Here is a 22,289-nt window from a genome sequence, read left to right as displayed (position 1 = left end):
TCGGCCGCCGGCCTGTCGTCAACGGCGCGCAATGACTTATGGGGTAGAATAGGGTAGAATAGGCCGCTAAGTGTCCATTTATGTATCCTTCTTTTCACGGGGAAACGAAGGGCGCATTTGGCGTCGCTTTTGAATCAGGGTTGCCTTCGTCGCGGCGCGATGACGCAACCGTCCTTCGAATACGGCCTTCGCAGGAATTGGGACAGCCTTCATCGAGCCGCGGTGACGCAATCGGCCTTCAAATGCGACCTTCCAAGGATGCAGCCTTTGAATTGGGACGTCCTTCGTCGCGCCGCTGTGACGTTTTGTCTCGCCGCGGTGACGCAATCGGCCTTCAAATACGGCCATCCGGCCTTCAAATACGGCCTTCGAAGGACGCAGCCTTCACTTTGGGACACAGCTTATGTGCGTACCCATGTGCGTACCAAGGAATGACGTCACTCGCTTAGGTGCACTTGATCGTCACTTGCTTGTTTCTCCCAGTGTAGGTATATTACACATAAATTTTTAGCGCAATTTTCCACCGGACAAAATTGCGCTTGTTAACTCATGATTTCTGTTCTGTGCGTCTGTGCGCACCAATCTTGCACTTCTATCTACTCCTCAACCAGACCACCTAGAGACTTCGGGTTTTCGGCATTATGTTAAGGAAGGTCTAATCTCGGGAAAGCACAAAAAAAAATCCAGGAAAAGATTTACTATCTCTTAGTGTTGTGATCCCATGAGGTGAGAAATTTGCGCTAAAACACTCACCGAGTTTTTATTACTTGTTTTTGTTATTTGAGCTGCATGTGCTATCAGTCTTAAGTGCAATAATTAGAATAATATTTTTCCTAAAATAACTTCTTTTGAATAAAACCAGTCACCTTCGCCTGACCAACAGTTTGATAGTTTAAGATAGGATAGGACAGTTAGGATAATTTTATTTGTCTACTAGTACAGTCCAGTGGTTGTCAAGACACCATAGGCACAACCTTAAGCAATGGCCCTGAACGGTGGTTCAGTGTCAACATTGTGACAACGCTGTAACAACCTTCAACACACAACGTAGTTATAGCAACCTTTTGGCCATGTTGTTAAAACGTTGTTAGGAGGTTGGGTACGTTGTGCCAACGTTCTGTGTTTGCTGGGTATAACGTGTAAACGATGGTAATGAAATTACGGGCACATGACGTTGCAGTTACGTTGCCAGTAAGTCATCAATTTACCAATATATTACGTGTACAGTACAGATTATGGATCTTGAACGTTATTGTTATCTTGTAACCTTGGGAGGACGTTCTGACAACGTTGTGAGTTGGCAATGTGATGGTAAAATTGCGGGCATGCGACGTAGTACTTGTCAATTATAAATTACCAAAAAGGGATAATATAGTTAATTTTTATTATTATTTGCAGTGCGATGTAGAAGGGGCCACACGCACGTATATCCTACAAGTAAATCAAGTCACATTTATTTATATAGCGCTTTTTACAATATAGATTTTTTCAAAGCAGCTTTACAGAGATAACAGGAAAATAATGCAACAAAGTTTGTTTCCAGAAGAAAACAGAGTCACAGTCCAGCTTAAGTAAGTTCAGTGATGTTTAATTTTTGTTGTAAAAAAGTGATTAATTTAGTTACTTTATATATAGCCACTCTGGAGAAGCTCAGTTCAGTTCTCATATAATGGTGTCAATGCAGGCAGATCAATAATGTTGTTGAATATTAAATTAAATGTTGAATTTAATGTCCCCAACTAAGCGAGCCAAAAGCAAATGGCAACAAAGGTGGAAAAAGGCGACAGTGGCAAGGAACCAAAACTCCATCAGGTGGCAGAATGGAGGAAAAAAAACCTTGGGAGAAACCAGGCTCAGTCGGGGGGCCAGTTCTCCTCTGGCCAACGGACGAACAGTGTATGATTATGATTCAGGCAGCATTACAGGTCAGAAGTCAGATTGGATTGGAACAATCAGAATATTATCCAGTTCCATCTGGTTGAAGATCGGAGTCACGCCGGTATGGAGACGGGTTTGTTGAGGATCAGTGCCGATGGCTGTCGTGTCGATGAGGCCTTCACAGGGGAGAGTCTAGTTGACACAACCTCTGCTGACACTTCAGGGATCAGGCGCATGATGTTTTCACAGGATTGTAAATGTAACGCAAATTTTTGTTCATTTACATTTATTCATATTAAGCATTTAGTAATTTCTTTGTAATAAACACTTTAAGTGGGCTATTTAAAAAGTGTTAGGACTATGTATATGTTAAATAATGTTTTTTAAAACATACGTTCAGAGTGTTACGTCATATTGTGTGTGTGTGAGTGTGTGCGTAAAAAAATTTTGTCCACAGCCACCCTACTCCTGAGAGCAAGTGCACCGTCACTAGGCAGGTTTTTTTGTGTTCATTTCTATGTCCTGTCGCTGTGCAGGCTGTTTTATTAAACAGCCCAATAACCCTTTTATTTAAAGGCTTAATTTATGTCCCGTAGACCGGTCCGTTGCATTACGATTGAAAGCAGTTTCAATAATATCTAAAATGTGATGTGTAGTCAGGTTCGGGTGTGCTGTTTAAATGAGTGTTCTCACCAATACGCTTGTGATTCGCAGAGTTTTGATGAGTTTTATAGACTTGATATTGTTTCTTATTCAAAAGTGGTGACCCCCATCCCCCCCGTTGTGTTGTGGTCATGTCTAGGCGCAGGTCCACCATCTGATCTGGATACGGCCCGGATCCAGCTGATTACAGTAACCCTCGGAATAAGCAGAAAGACTAACATTAGCGTTGATGCCATTCTTCTTATGATGTAACGAGTACATCGGGTGTTATAGGAAGTGTTCCCGGTTCCGGCTGACCTAATTTATGCAGCCTACACGCTGTACCTTTTGCCCCAGGCTGTTCATGTACAAAGACTTCTAAGGATCCACTGGGCTGTCATGTTAGCTTCCCCTTTAACGGTATCAAATTTTGTTTTGAGAAACTTGAGATTCTTTGTTTTAATTGGTGCATTATCGCTAATCTGTCATTCTACCTTTTCCCACCCATCATCGTGCGCATGCATTTTGAGTGGTTCAGCGGACATGTGCGTCAGGGTATTAAGCCATCCAGTCCAGCAGGTTCTGTTCCAGGGTTAGTTTACTCCAGAGGTGATCAGCATGCGTGCCTTATTGATGAGGCTTCTGTGGGCGTGACAGTTTGCGCTCAACATTATATATAGTTATATCGATATATAAAGCTATATTGAAACAAGGTAATGTTAATTTTATTATAATATATAGGCTAGCTATATAATTCTCATCTCACACATCGTTGATCTGCATTCTGACATTTATTTATTTTTGTAACAGCATTCTATGCTATGTATTTCTATAATAAATAAAAACACATATGATATCTTACCTTTCAAGCAGTGTGGAAGCAAAATGACTAAACAAAAAAATATATATAACTTTGATAATATACAGCCATGTATTTGCATGCCACAGTGTTATTTAGTTTAACCAGTCTTTCTTTTTATTATATAATTAGCATCAAACAAACAATATAGTTCTTATTCACAGTGATTAAAGATTATTTAACGAAAATATTGAAAAATGATTGCACACCCACCACTATGTAAATCAGAAAAAGAAGAAGAAAGAAGTAGTATGGCGCGCTTTTTCTTAGCGTCCGTTTCCATGGTGACTCGTCGATTCGTCGCTCTGTTGAGAATGTCTTGTGTTGTTAACCGTCTGGGTTGGCTGAACTCCGGACGCGTTTTTGGAACCAGCATACCTCCGGTAAGCAGCAAGGTTTGGGTTAAACAACCAAGAGTGACGGTAAGATAACCTTGTTTTCTGGAGTACCGTGTTCATGGAGACAGCCTGACATCCAGCCAATAGCACATTAAGTTGTAAGGTTATGAATAGATTAACTAACTTTCCTGCACAGAGAGAATATTCTGCAGCCTTTTTAATATTTTTGAGGTGTTTATTAAACATGTCCAGACTTTTGATTAATGGCATGAAGTCTCCGGTGAATCTTTGAACCACCCACAGGAACCATCAAGCACACAAGCAGTAGTTTCAAGCTGGAATGAGTTTTGTGAATTCACTCTGTCCTGTAACAGTAAATGATTTAAAGCTGCCCCTAGAAGTTTTCTGAGATGATGAGGAAGCTGATTGCACATTTCCAAAACTCTTTTTAATGTTCTTACTTGGGGTTTTTTTTTTTTTTTTTTTCAGACAAGAAATTCATAAAACAATTGCTACTACACTATAATGGTCCACCAGGTTTGATTCCTTGTTAATCTATTCAGTGTGCCAAACAAATACCTCTAATCTTATTATTTTCTGGGTTTGCAATAGTATGCTGAAGGGGGTGGATTTTGGGAATCCAATGCTGCTTCCATGTCTAATGAGTGATTATAATCAAGGTATTAATCAATATTTTTCCTTCTAAACATCACTTGAGTTGAATGACTTCTCTAGGCTTGTAGGATTTTACAATGTTATAGAAGTTTCCCATGTGATCACTGAAATGTTCTTTTCATGTATTCTCTAATGTCTGTATTTGATATTTGAATGCAGTAACAGTGCTTGCATATTTAGCCCGGCTTCCAGAAATGAAATATGGAAAGATGTTTTGTTTGAGAAAGGTCTTCAACATGTGTTAAAACATAACTGTTCTTCTAGCTCACCATGACGACTACATCACAAGGGTCATTGAAACCAGTAGTTTGAGTGACCATTTCGTAGCTAAAGTCTTTACTTTACTGTGTTACACTAAAGTGTCCTCTCCTTGAGAGAAAGAGCGTATTATCTCAATGTTTTGAGATGACTCTCCTGTTTATAGTTAGAGCCTGGCCAAATCCAACCTTGGAAAACCTGTGTGTTGGTGTGTGTGTTAGTATTTTTGGTTACAGGTTAAGGAACCACTGGCATTATTGGAGATTGACTGAGTTGTTGTTCGGGGCAGGCCAGCAACCCAAATCTGTGATCTGGAAGGTCACGACGTGCCTAACTTCAGGGTCCGAGTGTCAGCTGCATAATTGATGGATGCATGCTTCAGTCTATCTGTATATGTGTGGAAAAGTACTATCTTTATCTATTTTTTAGCCAATCAGAAACTACAACCTGAAGCAAGGACGTAGCTTAGACCTTGGTGTAGGGTATAACTGCTGTGATCTTTGTAACTGTAAACGGTGCGGCATACAAACTCCTTGTGAGTCTTGAAGCTGACTTCTGCTGATGAAACTGCAAACTATCTTCAGTAAAACTTTTCTTCAATTTATTATAATTCTGACTCCGGGTCTTCATTCATCATCTCTGGTTCTGGGTCTTTGACTGTAAATCCCCTTACAATGCCGAGCTTCAAGTGCTCGACAGTAACTGGTAACACTGGCTGCTTCCCAAATCACATACTATTTCAGGGATCAGTAAGCGACAATTATCTCGTTTGCAGCCTGTACAGAACGGCGCAAAATTTTAGGATTTTATACATCGGCAAGGATGTTGAGATCAACAGATCAAATGTTGTCGGCAGTCCCTCGTTCCAAGAAGAAGTCAAAGGGTAACTGAGCTTTTACAATAGTTGCTTCTAAATTTTTGAACAATCTTTCACTCTATATTCGGCAGGCTCCATCTATAGAGGTTTTTAGGTCTCAGTTGAAAACGTACCTTTCTAACCTAGCTTTTGAAGGGGATCTAGAGTAATTGTCTCTTTTGCATTTAGCAGTTAATTGAATTGTAAGCAATATTAACGAATAAACACTTTTCAAAAGGTCTGGCTGGTTTCTTTCTTCTGTAAACATTTTTCAAGCAAGGTATGGTTTATACTTTCTGTTATAAATAGAAGTTTCACCAGTTCCTGTTTGTTTTGGAAGGTTCTTATATTTTTCCCTGGGTATTGCCTTGCACATCACATCTAGGGACAGTCGCTAGTAAAGGCCTTGGGACTGTGGCATTGTTATGGTGCCCTCAGCATCGTCATAATTTTCCTGGAACTCATTAGTCATGTAGCATTGGACCCAATGGACCTTTTTCATATTTCCAGGGCTTTCAGAAGCTTAAGGGGCGTTTACACGACACCGTTTTCAAATAAAAATGGAAAACGTATTGCTTTTCATTAAAACAACAGCAGCATTTTTGGGGCCTGAAAACAGGTTTCAAAGTGCACGTTTTTAAATATGATACAGTTATTGTATTATGTGTTCAGTCTATAGGCGCGGTGTTTCTTTGACATCGCCAACTACTGGCCTGGCATGCATACAGCATTCTTAGTTGTTTTTGCAGATTGTCATTTGTACACTAAAAACAGGGAAAACTTTGCCGTTTTAAGTTCATTGTTGTCGTGTAAATGTACGCCAAGTCGTTATCATGTAAATGTCTATAGTGGATAACGGAAACTACAACAAATATAATTTTTGCGTTCTCATTTGCTCCAGTAGCAATTAACTAGTTTCCTGTAATTTAATGGCAAGGTAATAAAACACAAATATAGTGTTATGTACACAAAATATATATAAAAAAAACTACTTCCAGGGAACCAAAGAACTGCCACTGAGATGAATGGGAATGCTATATTTGTAAAAGGACTTGTATGTCATTAAATAATACACTGTAGTTTTGACAAATAATAAATGAGAGACCTTTTTAAATATATCAATACTTTTATTGAGTGTCATTTTGGAGTGTCTGGGTACCAGACAAAAAACATTAGAAAACCTTTAACACCTCTGCTTTCCTGTCCTGTAGCTAATAACCGGGACCTATATTGGAACAATAATCTGTGCAATGTATTGAATATTGTTTTATTAAAAAAAAAGTCACCTTAAAAAAAAGAGCGAAAGAATCCCGAAAACAATACTTAACTCTGAACATTCTGCACAAGGAAAATACAAATTCAAGCACAATGCATGTTTGATAGTTCCTTCCTCATTGTAAAATAAAGTTGAAACAAATAGTGTATATGTGTCTGTATGCAGTGATGAGTATTTGTTTTTCCGTTTGCATTAGACAACCTATTTGAACTCCCTACAATTCCTAACACGAAGGGCAAGACTAAACCAGTGGTCTGCGCATAGTTAACAATTTTGTAACAATTACAAATCTCCTGTCAAACTTCCTCCGGCCCAGGCCACATCCTTTTGTACCATCCATTTGGAATTAATTTAGGATGATGCAGCGGATGTTGGATTAATGACGTCAGTGCACTGCGGTTCACAGAAAGGACCGAAGCGGCCGTACACATCTTTCGCCCTTACGGCAAAATAATATGTCGACCCCGACACAAACTGGGTCAAGGTGCACGCCATGGGCAGCGGCAGTGCCTTCACCTCCCCGATCTTCTTCCACAGTGACTGAGCCGAAGCTCCAGTGCCCGATACTGTCCCCTGGTTGTCCTGGTGATAGGCGTACAGGTGATAGGTATCTACAGCGGCGCAGTTGCGGTCCGTTTCCGCAACACACCAAGAGAGGACGATCCCGTTTTGGCTCTGGACACGGGCCAGTTTGAGCTGGGGCTGCTGCGGTGGTGAAGTGAGGGACGCCTCCGGTGGGAGACGTGCCGGCGGTGATGGTGCCAGTGGTAGTGGAGGAAGAGATGTGGAGGAAGAAGAGCTTGGACGGGAAAGAGACGGAGAATCCTGAGAGAGAACAAAGAGGGAAGGCAAGAAAGATTATTATAGGCACTGTATATGTTAACAAAATATAAATAAAACGTTAAAGCATAAAGAGAGAAAGAAGTGAAATTATGGCCTTTGTATATATCTATATATATATACACAATATATATATGCACACACACACTCACCACAGAGGAACGCTGTGCAGATCGAACTCCTGAACCAGCGGACGGAGGGGGGGGGGGAAAGAAAACCATCAGTATAGTATACTGAATTTATTCGTACAAATAGTCATATTCTAAAGTGATGTAGAACGCTATATAATATTTTAAGCAGTAACAGCAAGACAAAGAAAAGGGAAAAGAAAAATATGATCACTCACCTGCATTAGGGGTAGAGCTGACTAAAGGGGGTGCCCCAGATGTACGCTGGCTAGTGATAGGGGAAACAGTGGCTTTCTGGACTCCTGTCACTACATAGCACCCACAAAAAGAGAAAAGTATTAGGAAACGGTAGCTTAAAAAGCTCAAGAGAGATAAAAACCTCAACTATGATGAGGAAATTTAGCAGTGCGAGTTAATAAAGGTTCGGTCACATTTGCATTTCATTCACACAATTGTGTGAAACCGAAAAGTTCCCCACTCAGATTTCAGTCATATTCAAGTTGGTCATGCAAATTTGCCCTCGCTGACCAACAAGGAAACCGGTTGGTTTGAAACTGACTTCTGTGTGAGCTGTGCTTCATACATCGCTACACTGTTGACAAAAGACAACGGACCTTTTTTTGCCCACAAAAATTTGCTAATGTGACTGCACCTTAAGATCGAGGAATAAACCAACTGTATTTTACCTTGAACATCGTCATCATCTTCAGTTAGATCAATCACAGAACCTTTGGGACGCCCAGGCTGTCGAAAGAGAAGTCAAATTTAGTATACCACACTTTTACTACACAAGAGTGGTATTTGCAAAGACGCATTTTAAACCTTGCTTACCTGAGTGGGTGTTTTCGGTGCTGAAGCCTGATTATCTGTTAAAAAGAGAAATTAAAATGATTACATTATGAAAAATATGAATTGATAACACAGTCATAGATTGAATATGTATTACATAGTAATAAATATAGGCAATGTGAGAATAATAAAATACGCTACAAAATATTTTGCTCTTTATAACTTAATATCTGGTACATGCTTTGAAATTTCAGAAATTAAAATTTTCTGCTACATGTACATGCCAATATGTTTCATTTAAAACTATTATATTTGATTATTCAATGCTTTAAATAGCATGGTGTAACACAATCTAATGCAGTATGTCATTTCTAACGTTGTCTCATACCGGTCTTTGAAGCCAATGCGGAAGCTGATGGCGGAGCGGCTGCCGCTGATCCTGTCGCTGCTGGTCCCGTGGTTCCTGGAGAAGAGGCGGCTGTAGACACTCCCACAACAGCAGCACACTGAATGGGTGTTCGGGCTGTCGTCACAGATATCCCCGTGCTGGGTGAACTAACAGTCCCTGTGCCACCCGGATACACGGCTCTCGCCAAAGACACCGCCGGAGCAGACGATGTGGAGGAAGATGAAACAACACTGCCTGCTGGCTTTTGAAGGATGAAGGTGGTGGTAGCAGCAGTAGTCGTCTTTGCCTTATTGATGCTACTAACCGTAGATAATGACGACACTGGTATCAAACCAACACTACCGCCAGCATTAACCAATGCCCCACTTTGCCCATTTGCCATCGTTAAAGGCAGCTGAATTAAAAGAGGCTGAATAGACACTGACTGACCCCCTGATGTCACCGGGGTGTTAGTCATGACCCCTGTACCGGGACCAGTCTTTAGTAGTAGGGTGCCTGTCTGAGTCTGGCCAGGCAAAGAGGTGGATGAGGGGGTAGAGCTTGTGGTTGTGGAGATGATCTGTAGAATAGGTGTAGAGGCGGCTAGAGCGGAGGAGGCTGGCGCAGTCGGTGTGGACAGAGGTTTGGGCTGCGCTGGGATTGCTGAGGGGAGAGGGAAGAAAAACAAGAGTTATTTAATGAAATAGTTACTTACTAACTATATGCAAGAACTAGAACAAAAGCTCACCAGTTGAATTAGAACCAGTGGGTGGACTGGACAGTTTGGGATCCACTGTGGTTTTAACAGTACTGTAAAAGAACAGAAATGGTAGGGAAGCATTAAAAATGGCAAAAACAAATAAGTGGTGGACAAGCATTTCAAATATTATTTACGGTAGCTTTTTGAATTAGATTTAGCAGAGCTAATATCTGCAGTTTTTCCCAAACTAGTGTGTCTAGAGAATTAGCTCTACTGACAGCAACACTCTTAAATGGGGGTGGTATAATCCCCCCTTTTTACAAGATGTAAAATTCTCTGATGTCCCCAGAGTGTGTATGTGAAGTTTTAGCTCAAAATACCCACAGAATTTTTTTTATAGCATGTTAAAACTGTCACTTTTTGAGGGTGAGCAAAAACACATTGTTTTGAGTGTTAAATGCAAATGAGCCGCTGCTCCTGGCACAGAGGGCAGAGCGTCAATAGCTTGTGTGTGTGTGTTTGTGCGCGTGTGTGATAGCAGCTCCGATTACCTCACGCAGAAACGCACTGAAAATGTCAGAAACTGTTCTGCCTTTTATGTTTAAACCGGAATCAGACAATGATGGTGAGACTCAAGAAGAAGTGACAACGTGTAGAATGCAACAGGACGTTTCTGAATGGTTAGTTGATGAATTTATGTTGCTGATGTGGAGTTAACTATCTTCTAGTCATTGATTAGCATATTCTGTCATGATAATCTATAAAATCGTTTGTGTGGGAACTGTTGTAAGATGCATACAGAGTGACATGCTATTGCATTTGTGTTACGTACTGTATTGCAATAAATGTGAAAAGATTAATGCGACAGCTTGAGCAGACAAATGTGCTCTACTACAACTCTTCCTCTTCTCAACATGGACTGCGTGTTCCCGGGGGGCAGGGTTTATGTACATTTTAGAGATAGTGATGTCACTAACCCAGGAGGAATGTCGTGTAGTCCCTACCAGCCGTTTGTTGTAGTCCTTAAACGATTTCTTTAAAAGGCAAAAATCTCCCTTTGCTTTGAACTTTGCAGATGTTGTTTATGCTCAAACAGCAACATTACACACTAACTAAAGTTAGAAAAGTGAAATCATAATCAACCACCCCTTTCAAAATAAAGGTTCTTTACTGGCATCTATGGTTCCATGAAGAACCTTAAACATCCATGGGATGTTAGATTTTTTAAAAGTTCATCACATTGACAAAAAAAAAAATGGTTCACTGAAAGGTTCTTGGGGGAACCAAATAAGGTTCTTCTATGGCATTGCTTTTGGAACAACAATTTAAGAGTGTACAGAGAGTTTGTTCAACCAATGTGGAAAAAGGATGGTGAAATTTCTAGATCTTGGCAAGCAGGAGCCCTACAGCTTTAGGGGCCATGAACACAGAATGCTTTTTTTGCATTCCACTGTGTTGCGCTAAACTTGCGCCAAAGGGACATCTTCGACCATTGCGCTCATGTGTTTTTCGCACATAACACAGCATTCTAGAAACACAGCCCTCATGTTAAAAGAAGTTCAACTTAAAGGTATTGCATTTTTTCCTATTCCACTGCCCACGACACATTCTGTTTGAATGGCCCCTTAGAAGGACTGAAAGTCTTAGAAGACTTTTACAGAAGTGTAGGTTAGAAGCAAAATGATTGCAACATCTTGTACTGGAGAAAGAGTAGCATGATCTTGAGAAGATTAATAGAGGATATGTCAGGTATGTTTACCGTTGTGGTGTAGTCATGTTGGTTGCATTGTTGGCCTGAGCAGCAGAGGCAGCATGAACCTGATTAATGGGAAGCAAAGTGCATTTTACCTTAGAAGTGAACTCAACCTTATATTCAAAAGAAGATTTTGCCTGCAATCAAACACTAAGAAGTGTATTATATTTATAGATAAGGACCACATCTTTATTCCACAATAACTGAAGAAAAATTCACACTCTTACCTCTTGAGTTCTCTTTGAGTTCTCGGAGGCCTGATTAGCAGCACCAAACTTTTTGGCTAGCCGGGAAATCTTAGCCTAAAGTTAAATCACAATTTTATTGATGTTATGTGTCCAGCATGATAATAATTTCAAAATTACATACTTAGATTGAGCAAAACATTCATATATATCTTGCACTCTGTGGTTTAATGTTATTAAAATCATTCAAAGAAAGACAAACCTGTTTGATGCACAATAGCAATATTTCTTGTATTATTCTGAACTCACCTGTAGTGTGTTAATATGCTGCAAAGCATTCTGTTGTTTGGTTGCGTTGTCGATCTTCTCCACTCTCTCTTTCAGCTCTTTTATGCTTCGGTCAAATACGGTCAACTGCAGCACCCGTAACCGTTCCTCAACTAACTGCTGTACCATCTAATAGGAAGAAAGACAAGAAATCTAATTAAGGTCGTAAGTCTTCCAAAAGAGAAGAGAATTAGACTTTACAGATCATCAGAACTATGTTTATCATGAACATTATATAGGAGTATTCTTTTTTACAGATCATTTGGAAAATCCCCCCATGAAAACAAATATTAGCAGAACCCAAAAAACAAAATTAAGACTAAAAAGGGCATAATAGGTCCTCTTTAAACAAAGCAATCTTGTCTTTTCAGAAGACTTGGATTAGACTTTTGTCTATCAACTCTTTAAGCTTGAAAACTTTGGTTGAATGAACTAACAATATTAACTAGGAAATGAGAGGTTATTAAATCTTAATTTGTGCTTCCAAAGCTGAATGAAAAACATTCAAATATCGTCTTTTGTGTTCCACAGAAGAAAGAAAGCCATACAGGTGTGGAATGTGAAATTCCACTATCTGGTGAACTATCCCTGTAAAAGTGATGATACACGAGGCAACTTTTTGAGGAATGTTGCTGGGCAATGTTGCCGTCAACGGGCAACCAGGATCTGAAGTAGCCAGATAGAAATTTGCTGCCCATTCTCAATGGGAAAGAGCCCAAGCAACACTGCTCAAAAAGTTGCCGTGTATCATCACCTTTAGACTCATTTACTCATCCATCAAAGCATGCTGTTGTGCATGGGCAGTGACTGCATGTTATAGATGCTATAAATAGATATTAGGATTTCAAATCAAGAACAAACCTTCTCCAGTTTATGGCGGCTCCCCGCATTGCCTGTGATTTTCAGCTCCAGCTGAGCCTCCAGCTCCTCACCCTCAAGCCTTGCTCGTTTTCCATCTCTCTCCTCGATTTCTTTGTCATCTTCATCTTGCTCCTCAGACAATGATCTCTTTGTACCAGCAGGGGAGCTGTTGTCTGCTGTTAAGTAGAGGCAGAGGAAAGGTTTAGGTTTAAAAGGCAGTGCGCCTGCAACTATAAAAACAGGAACATTAGCGTAACGAATGTTAGCTCAAACGCTAAACTTCATGTCGACACTTAGGTAGGAAACTCGAAATTGTTCAATCATTTGAGACAAAAATTAAATCTTTTACTCATCCAGAACCGGTTTTTACTTTTTCTACTGTAAAACAAAAGATATATTGAAAAAATGTGCAGCTTTTTTTGTCAAATGTTTTTTTGACTTTCATTGAATGGCTCAAAATTTGTGTTCCACAAAAGTGGATTGAGTGGTTGAGTATGTAGCGGCAATTTAAATTTTTTGATAAACTATCCCTTTAATTAATCAGATTGCAAAGCAATTCATTATTATCAGGATTTGAGCAAAAAAAAAAAAAGTATTCAAAGGAGTGCCTTTTTACAGTCTCCACAAATAAATTGTATGGGAATGCAAGAATGACAAAGATCTCACCACCCCGAAATTATAGATTGACCAGTAGTTTGGAGGCAGGTTGGGTTCTAGACATTCTCACCTCCTGCATTTTCAGAAGTGCCTTTTTCATCTTTTTGGTCCTCTTTCTCGTCATCTACATTCATCTTCTCCTCGCTACTTTCTTTGTTTTCATCTTTGTCTGCTTGGATTTCATCCTCTTCGCTCAAGCACAGAAATCCTTCTTTAACCTCTGGATCGCAGTTTAAACCAGATGGAGAAGCAGAGAGAGAAGAGGAGGAACTTTTATTGCTTGTCTCCTTTTTCTCTTCTGCGGCCACAAGGGGGTCGTCCATATCCATAGAAGGTGAGGTAGCCTGTGCGTTGGGTGGAGAGGGGGATCGAGAGACAGATGGAGAAGGGGAACAGCGAGCTGAATCCGGGGCAGGTGACATCAAGTCGGCCTCTTTATGATTCAAGTCTTTCTCCTTCACTTTCTCCTTCTCCTTCTCCTTCTCCTTCTCCTTCTCCTCGGTGTGGGTGCCATTCACCAGCGGTGTCTGATGTTGTGATGAGGAAGATGAGTAAGAGGCGGAGCTGGAATTGGTGGTTGTCAGGGTGTTGTGCAGAGCTTCCAGTTGTTGCCGATCACTCATCTTCATAGTTTTCCGTGCACGGAAGATTTTCTTCTGAGGTTCCTCAGGTACAGCTACTTCCATTTTCACCTGCGAAACAATAGGAGGATATGGTCAAACAAATTTTTTATATCCTAAACAGGCTAGTTAGCAAAACTCCATGCAGTACTCAACACATCTGATTAATCTAACCAAGTACAAGTGTCTTTACTGAAGAGTGACCACAAGGTGTCACTGTCATTCACCTAAAAGCCATTTCCTGCTGTTCTTTTCCATTGCCATTTTCTCTTGACCTCAATCACAATACCTTCTGTTAACTGTAACAAAACCGTAATAATAACCTTAGACTAAGGCTTTGACAAGTTTTTTTAGATGGTAATTCATCCAAAGTAAAAGTACTAAACTGTTTAGATCTGTTTATCCACACTATCAGTCTGAGCTGAAGCATCTCTCTAATAAACAAGTCCACAAACCACTAGAAATCTGTTTTGAAAAGAGTTACCTAACAAAAACCAATAACCTTCCTCAGTTCAATTGACATGACTAGCGAGTTGATAGGGCCGTAACAGCCAGCAGTGCATCTGATTTCAGAATAATAAGAGGGAGAGCAGACTTTGTGTCCTCCCCCTCAACGTGATTGGTGCAATTCTAAGCCAATAAGAGCAGCACACTACAGAATCTGCTAGCGACAAGAGGAGTTCATTATATAATGCAGATTTTCAAAGTTACTATCGTACTTAAACTAGACTCGTACTTCTGTCTCCGTATTAATCAGCACAAAAAGTCATTAGTTTGTCTTACCAGGCTTCTGTAATGTCTCGTACTTTCCTGTTCATGGATTAGGCAGCCAGTCGCTTGAGGATCCTAAAAAAAAGAAAGAATTGAAATATTAGGTATGAAATTAAGTTAAAAATAGTTTCGCACACATTCTAACTAATTTCATGCTAAAGTTAGTTCTTCAGCTCATAACCAGATCCAAACATCCTTCAGCTCCCTCCCTCATGTTTTAATTAATAAGTTGCTTTCAAAATGTTACGTAATCATAACCCAGTAGTTTAACATAACCGATGAGCGCTGGCATATTCTCTACTTGATTATTTAGCAATCTAGTCAACATATTTCATAATTTCTATGCATATGGATTACAATCCATGCTGAATCTGTAGCCAAATGTTATGACAAAGGCCACATACAGTGAACTCATTGCAAGCTGTGCAAAAATAACAATCTACAGAGAAAAACAAAGAACTTGAGCAAACAGCTAAAGAAACAAAGCTTGTGACATCCTGCAATTAAAGTAGATGTTTCCCCAATACTACACAATTTAGAAACTAATTAAATTCAGATTAATCACAAATTAAGTACATAACACAATATGTGGTAAAGAAGTACACTGAAAATCGTTATCCTGATAAGACGAGGTAATATTAAAACCTATTTGTCATTTAAAAAGACTGAATTTTACTTGAGGACATGCATTTAAAAATGAATTACAATACTGGTGTTCTCTTTCAGCGCTTAAGATACTAGAAGTTTCTAAATTAATATAAAAAGAATAGCCTCTTGGTATTTAAACAATTAAAAACTTGAGATCTGAAACAAGAAATAATATGGTCAAGTTTGAAAATAGTGTTACTTAAGCAATAAAGTAAAATTAACTTCTCTCAGCCAACACCAACATTTATAAACAAAATCAAAATACCATAAACCTCAAAATATTAAACAATTTCCTGTATTTTACAATATTCCCAATGATAAGAGCTGAGCAAATTGCTAGCATTGAACTTGCTATTAGCATCAAAGCACCTTACTGGATCCAAAAAGTTAATCCATCTTGACTTCATTCTAACTTATTCTCAGTACTTATTCTCTACGCCAATTATTCTCATCTTTTCTTCGTTTACTACACATCCCATAAAAATATCTTTCCAAGATCTGCAAGCATAAATCCACAAGACACCACATTGCTGCTGTGCTGCTAAATTAGCAATCGTCATCCTGGCAGGTGTGAATGATGTGGCTATATATGATATATATACACACACCATTAGCAAAATCTTTAACCTCCTGTCAACAGCCATTCCCCAAAGTTCTGGTATCCATGACAATCACAAAAAAAATTATATTTCACTTGTAAGTTCTATTAGCTTTGACTAATTTTCCATTCTAAACACTGAAGTGTCACCACAAACTGCTGAGTCAGGAGCAAGACAGGTTACAAGGTTGTACAAGACACATATGAAGGTGTCAAGCAAGCTGACTACAGACAGCCATTTAATAACCCAAAACGAACACTAAAAAACATTTGACATTTCATGTCATAACCCCCCCCCCCCCCCCCCCCCAAAAAACCCCCCCCCAAAAAAAACACTAATGTGTGACAAAAACTAAAGAGTAATAAAGTGCATCTTTGTATTCCTCCATGTCCTCGGTTTTATGTCCACAGAAAATACATTCATTTAATAAAAATGGCTGCTAGCTTCTGGGAAGCTTGTTGATCACCGCGCACAGCCTCACTGTGGCCCTCCCCCACCCCAACTGTAAACATAGACACTGAGGTTCCCGCTCATTGCAAAATGGTCGCCAGAGCTGCGGTGTAAAGCCAGGCTCAGTTTTACAGTACTCCTCCTCCAGAGGCTCAGGCCTGAATATCCAAGTCCCGCTCAATGCAAGTTGATTTCAGCGATATAACCTCTTGTGGACTGCTAATAAAGAACTGTTCGCAAAATAGCCAAACATTGTATCCTGTATTGAAAACCGTTTCAAGGTAAAATACCTGCAATAATTTCTATCGTAAGCTGCCAAAAAAAAAAAGTTAGCTCTATCTAAAATAAGCAAATCACTAATATTCCATTAGAAGGCATTAAACATCAAAAGATCGCAAGGAATTGCGTTCGTTTACGGTTTGCACGCAATCGACACTTCCTGATGCCAAAGACCAAGTATGACTTGAAAATATCCCAGTCAAATGTAAAATAGATGATCTCAATCATGTTAGAACTGCACAATTCTCACTAACAGCCAAAACAAACAAGACCACAAAAAAATAATATCGTAAAAAGGGTTGTTTCTGCGATAATACGAAGACATGAAAATCCATCTAGAATTTTTCTTAAAACAAATAAAACAAACATCCACCAAGATGTCCATTAATCTTACAAGTACACAACACTAAATTTGAATGCGAAAAAACTGAAGTCCTCAATAACCAAAACAGCTCAAAAAACAACCTTGAGGTTTAGTCTTCAGGAGCAGGCCTTGATTAGTAGGGAGCGCAAAAATGGGAGCATGCCTAGCTTCCAACTAGCTCAAAGCGCACACAACAAGAAAAGAGGAACAGAGAGAGACAGAGAGAACGGGAGGGGGAAGGGATCTCATGTGGAGAGGCGGAGCACATTCTTTGTAAGGTGTTGGCTGTAACTAGAATAGAAAAACAGTGTAGCTACACACAATTGTAGCGTTACAACCAACAGGCCAGCGTTATATGAAACAAAAGGTCACATTTTGACTCATGATAAGCCTGTGAGATGATTCATCTCATCATAAAATCTCACTGACCGACCAGCAGTATTCTCAAACCTGCAATTAAAGGTGTTCAAAAACAAGACATTCATACAAAAACCTTTAGAAAAGAGGGGAAAATAAAGAACAAAGGAAAAAAACATCAGCAGCAAGAAAGAAAAACTGCCATATGCTGTAAAGCAAAAAACAGACCCCTCCCCCACTGCTGCAGGCACAGAGAAAACAGTGTGGAAAATTACTGCGATGTGGATCATACCATTGCAACAGAAGAGGGGTGTCTCACATGCACCGCTGTGTGTCAACACAAGAGGGAGCGCAGCAAAACTGAATCTGCTCTGCATTTTAAAAATAAACCAAGTGACAACAATTTGCCTATAAGCATTTTTACTAAAGACCATATTTTTCAAAACATGACTTCCCATTAGCGTACATCCCAATACAGGACAAAAATCTTTTGGCAGTAGCTTTGCTATTGCACAAAAGCAGGTTTATCACAAGGTAAAAGGTCAAAATACTGCCATAAATGTAACTGAGCAAAATGAGCTATCACCATTTTCAATGTGATGCCAGACAATTAAGCATACTCATATTTCATGCATTTTGACTATTACCCCTTAGTCACATGGAAACATTCTCAGCTAAAAAAAAAAAAAAAAATTTCCCCACAAATTGTGATATTTCATGACTATGCGAAATCGAATAACTCACAAGAAATTAATTGTTCTATTCATTGTTTTCCTAATAAAGGAAACCTATCCTGACTAAATATCACTCAAAAACTACATTTTGTTAGGCACAGCAGTTAGTGCAGGTGTTCTGACACATTTAACTTAAGTGTTCATTCCGGCAATACAAGTACTAATCCAGCTCATGACATTTTCCGATTTTATTCCCTCCTCTTCTCCCAATCCTTTAATGTCATCTCTCAACTGTGTCTATAAATAAAACTGAAAAAAGGGCATAAAAAAATCCCTACAATCAGTCCTTGAGAACAACATGGAGGACCTTATCTAAACAAATCTATTCTAGTTCAGATGGCTGCCATTTCTGCTGTCAATTTTCACACACGAAAAAAAGAGAGAAATATTAGCACAACCGATTTAACAGATCTCCTAAAGCCCAATGACATTTATGTTGCAACCCATGGAGTTCCCAGCAGACAGTATTAGCACTGATGAGTTTTCACATACTCAGAAGTCTGGCACGATCCAAACCAGACGCGACATGACCAAAGCACTCTTCCACATGAATCCACGCTCCTGTCCTAGCCATGACAAGCGACACTGCACTTTGCCCATCTCACGGTTCCCATTTTTGTAGCTTTACTCATTTTCACAAACATCAAATATGACACCCCTGAATATCCAAAGGGATATAAAAAAAAAAAAAAATGGTGCCGTCTGGAAACACATCATAGAAGTCATGAAAACATAAGGTTTGTGGTTCTTATGCCTGGTACACATTGTACGATTTTGGACTGTCCCAGACGAAAGATGACCAATCGTGGCGATTTCTATGGTCCTATGTCGTACAGTGAGAGAGGTTCAAAGTCTTGCAACCAAAGATAGTCTGCGATAATTTTCTGACAGTGTCAGAAATTTGGCATGATCATCTCATAGTGTGTCTCCTGACTAGCCAATTAAAATGCAACATGAAATGGTGTATTGATCAACGCGACATGCCATTAAAACTTAAAACTACTTAACTCGAGCTCCATTTACAAAATTGGCATGCCAAGTTGGCCTCTTTTCCCTAGTCCATATTCTCCTTTCATGTACTTTTTTTTTTCTTTTTCCAGCGCACATAAAAACCACAATTGCCAAAAATGCGATTCATCTTGCTTTATTTGTTTATCACTCGCGAAAGCTGACTTTTTATTCTTCTATACTAACTTGCGTCGTAGCCTACGATTCAATAGGTGTCATCATCGTACAGTCAGCATAAATGTCGTACACAAGTTTATTAGATCCATGTCGTACAGTGTGATTTGTAATGATCTTATAGGATTGCCAAAATCACACAGTCTGTAGCAGGCATTCGATTGACGCAGTTTCAACAGGAATGTGCAAACTGTGAAAACCCACATACTGATGTGATTTTGTCGCAAAGCATTTTCACTTTCAGAGTGGACAAAGTTCGCTTGCTGTTGAAATCTAGTTGCACCACATCTGGTTAAGACATATGTCTGCCTAGCAGCACTCAGCTTGTCAATGCCCCTTTCGTACTAACATATTCAGCGCCATCCACAATCAATAAACGTGCATGCATACACACACAATGAACCTAATACTTCTCAGGCGCATCTCATGATCATGAGAGAACGCAAGTACGTCTAGCCATCTCACACCAGGTGTGAACAGAAGGAAAAGAGTTATCTGCTGCATACAAAGTTGTTTTCGAAACATATTGATTTCCACACCAGAAAAACACCAGTCTTTTTTATTTTTTTTACTTTAGGAAAAACATTCCATGAAACTGCAAAGAGAGAAATTACACCAAAAAAAGGTGTAAAATGGGAATGGAAAAGAAGTTCCATTAGAGTGGAGGTGAAACTCATGCAATGAGAACACTCACTCCTCCACTGCTGAAGAATGTGCAGTCAAAACGGTAAAAAAAGAGAGACCGGGATCGTGCGATAACTAAATGCAGGGGTGTGAAGATGCAGAAATTTGAATACAAGGAAGACCGTGATAAAACTTCATATAGTATTTTGCAGTTGTGTGTCTGATGTTCCTAATGTCTGATGAAGGCCTTGAAGGAGGCTGAACAGCATGGTTTTTATCTGATATATTTGAAGCTCTTTGTTTTCATATAGAGGAAGTCTGGCACCTTCTGAGTACAGTCACATGGGAATAAAATAAAAAATGAGCATAATACTGCAGCTATGATGAGAACAATAAAAAAAAATTGTATGCTATCAGGGTGTAAAAGATTCAATCTATTATATTAATTTCTCTACGGTTTCGCACAAGCTTTAGCTTTACTTTACGACGCTATAACTATTCTGGTCTATTTCTTACATTTCTTATCACGGCACTGCTAATATTGTTGTGTGCATGATTACTGGCTTCTGCTTTATTCTAATTAAATTTATTAGCAGAAGATTTTTATAATGATATTGTTAATTGTGTGATAAAAAAAAGATTTAAAAAAAATTCACTACACCACGGGGATTCCGACAACTGAATATCATGATTACGGCTTTGAGACACAGCTGTTTAACAATGAGACATGCTCCCAAACTACATTTCATAGTTTTCTGTGGCAGCAGAAGATAAAGTATCAGATTCAGACCTAAAGTTCCACATTTGCTCTTTATTATACAGCATTAGTGTCAAGTAAACTCCCTTCTTTGTTGGTAAGTATAAAAAGCGGATTTTATTCCGACCAAAATCACTTGAAACCGAATCCCGATGTTATTGCGAATTCCTAACTCGCAAGTAGAGAATTCCCAAGAGAATGTAGCGCAGATGTACAAGCACAAGAGAAGTACAAGCGCAGATGACCGGCAATGGATATGGCCTAATACTTACAACATTTAGGGCCACTGGTGAAATAAGAACATTACAACAACTTGAACCCATCTTAAAACCCTCCAACACAACAACTGTTTGTATAAAAACAGCTTTCCTTTAAAAACTGCTGTATGTCCAGCCAGCTAATAACAGACTGAAACCAGTTGAGACAATCTCATAGATCTCTCTCATGTGCCTAAAAAAAACACTTGGAGGTTTCTGGCAAAGCAATCAGATTAACTCATTTCTGTCAATTTTATTTGATAAATGAACTTATTTTCCTCACTGTCTGATCAATAACACTGTCAAAACCCCACAAAACTGTCTTACATATGCGTGAAATAGAAAATATTTCAGGCACTAGAGCTTAAACTCCTTCTAGAAAGACAGGAATCAAACGCGGCACAACAACAGTAAACCGTGCACATTCTGCAGTTACCACTGAGAGACAGAATTACAGCGAAGTCTCTTTAAGAGCCCCTCCCCCGCTCTGCCATTTCATACAAGTAGCTCTGCACTGCAATAACACAAAATGGCCACCAGCTCGGCTGCTGGCAAGCCAAACAACTGCACTATCCATGTGACTTAAACCAGATTAGATTTGATTTTCCAAGTTGTCTATTTTAATTTAGCCAACTTGCATGGAGCAAGCGTCTGACTCTCTCCGGTTCCTAACGTCGGAGTTCCTTCCAGCAGTTGCTTTTCTTTTTGCGTCAAGAAGGCGCTTCAATTCATCCTCTTGAAGGTTGTGAAACTTCAATTGTCTTCAATCAGTCACGTCTTTAGATCCCACAAAATAACCTGCTATATGATAGCACAGAGGTGGCCTTTTGTCTTCTAGACAGCGTAAAGATGTTTCAATTGATGCGTCAGGTGGGTGTTGCTCCATTGAGCTATATTATCATCAGTCTTCCGGTTTTGCTTCATCCTGGAGTTCTACGATGTTTACTCTTCAATCCGTGTTCCTCATCTTCAACACATTGTACTTGACAAGTCAGAGTTATAGAATAGCAGCAATATCTCTAGACATGCATGGCTAAGTTAATCTATTTATTTTAGTTAAATACATTTGGTAAGCACTGTTAAAGGAAAAGGCCTAAGTATGTTAGCTCTACTACAAGGGTGCTCAATCCTACTAGGGATTTACCTCTGTGCAGATTTGATTTTCAAGATTGTGTTTGGTTCCAAAAAAGGACCTGAACCAGCTAATCATGCTCCCCAGGATCACCTGTAAATTACC

The 22,289-nt window shown here is 39.4% G+C and overlaps 1 protein-coding gene across 11 annotated transcripts in view; it reads right to left on the bottom strand.

The window, feature by feature from the left end:
• Positions 1–6,881: 6,881 nt before the first annotated feature.
• atf7ip (activating transcription factor 7 interacting protein) overlaps positions 6,882–22,289 on the bottom strand; it is a 40,821-nt gene continuing 25,413 nt past the window's right edge. For 7 of the 11 annotated variants that reach the window (XM_079859099.1, XM_079859098.1, XM_079859093.1 and 4 more), the window contains exons 2-14: positions 14,814–14,876; positions 13,481–14,102; positions 12,754–12,929; positions 11,875–12,021; positions 11,608–11,682; positions 11,387–11,445; positions 9,676–9,737; positions 8,928–9,590; positions 8,582–8,616; positions 8,437–8,494; positions 7,969–8,058; positions 7,775–7,803; positions 6,882–7,607 (exon numbers count right to left, since the gene is read on the bottom strand). In XM_079859099.1, the coding sequence (XP_079715225.1) occupies positions 7,134–7,607; positions 7,775–7,803; positions 7,969–8,058; positions 8,437–8,494; positions 8,582–8,616; positions 8,928–9,590; positions 9,676–9,737; positions 11,387–11,445; positions 11,608–11,682; positions 11,875–12,021; positions 12,754–12,929; positions 13,481–14,096 (2,484 nt within the window). In that variant the 5' untranslated portion in view covers positions 14,097–14,102; positions 14,814–14,876 and the 3' untranslated portion in view covers positions 6,882–7,133. Of the gene's footprint in view, positions 7,608–7,774; positions 7,804–7,968; positions 8,059–8,436; positions 8,495–8,581; positions 8,617–8,927; positions 9,591–9,675; positions 9,738–11,386; positions 11,446–11,607; positions 11,683–11,874; positions 12,022–12,753; positions 12,930–13,480; positions 14,103–14,257; positions 14,602–14,813; positions 14,877–17,242; positions 17,334–22,196; positions 22,278–22,289 lie in introns of those variants that run through there. The other 4 variants (XM_079859097.1, XM_079859101.1, XM_079859094.1 and 1 more) reach the window with 4 other exon arrangements.

The sequence above is a fragment of the Squalius cephalus genome, assembly GCF_949319135.1.
Source record: "Squalius cephalus genome assembly, chromosome: 2".
NCBI lineage: Eukaryota > Metazoa > Chordata > Actinopteri > Cypriniformes > Leuciscidae > Squalius > Squalius cephalus.
Note: the sequence above shows the minus strand (reverse complement) of the source record. Positions and strands in the feature narration are given on the sequence as shown.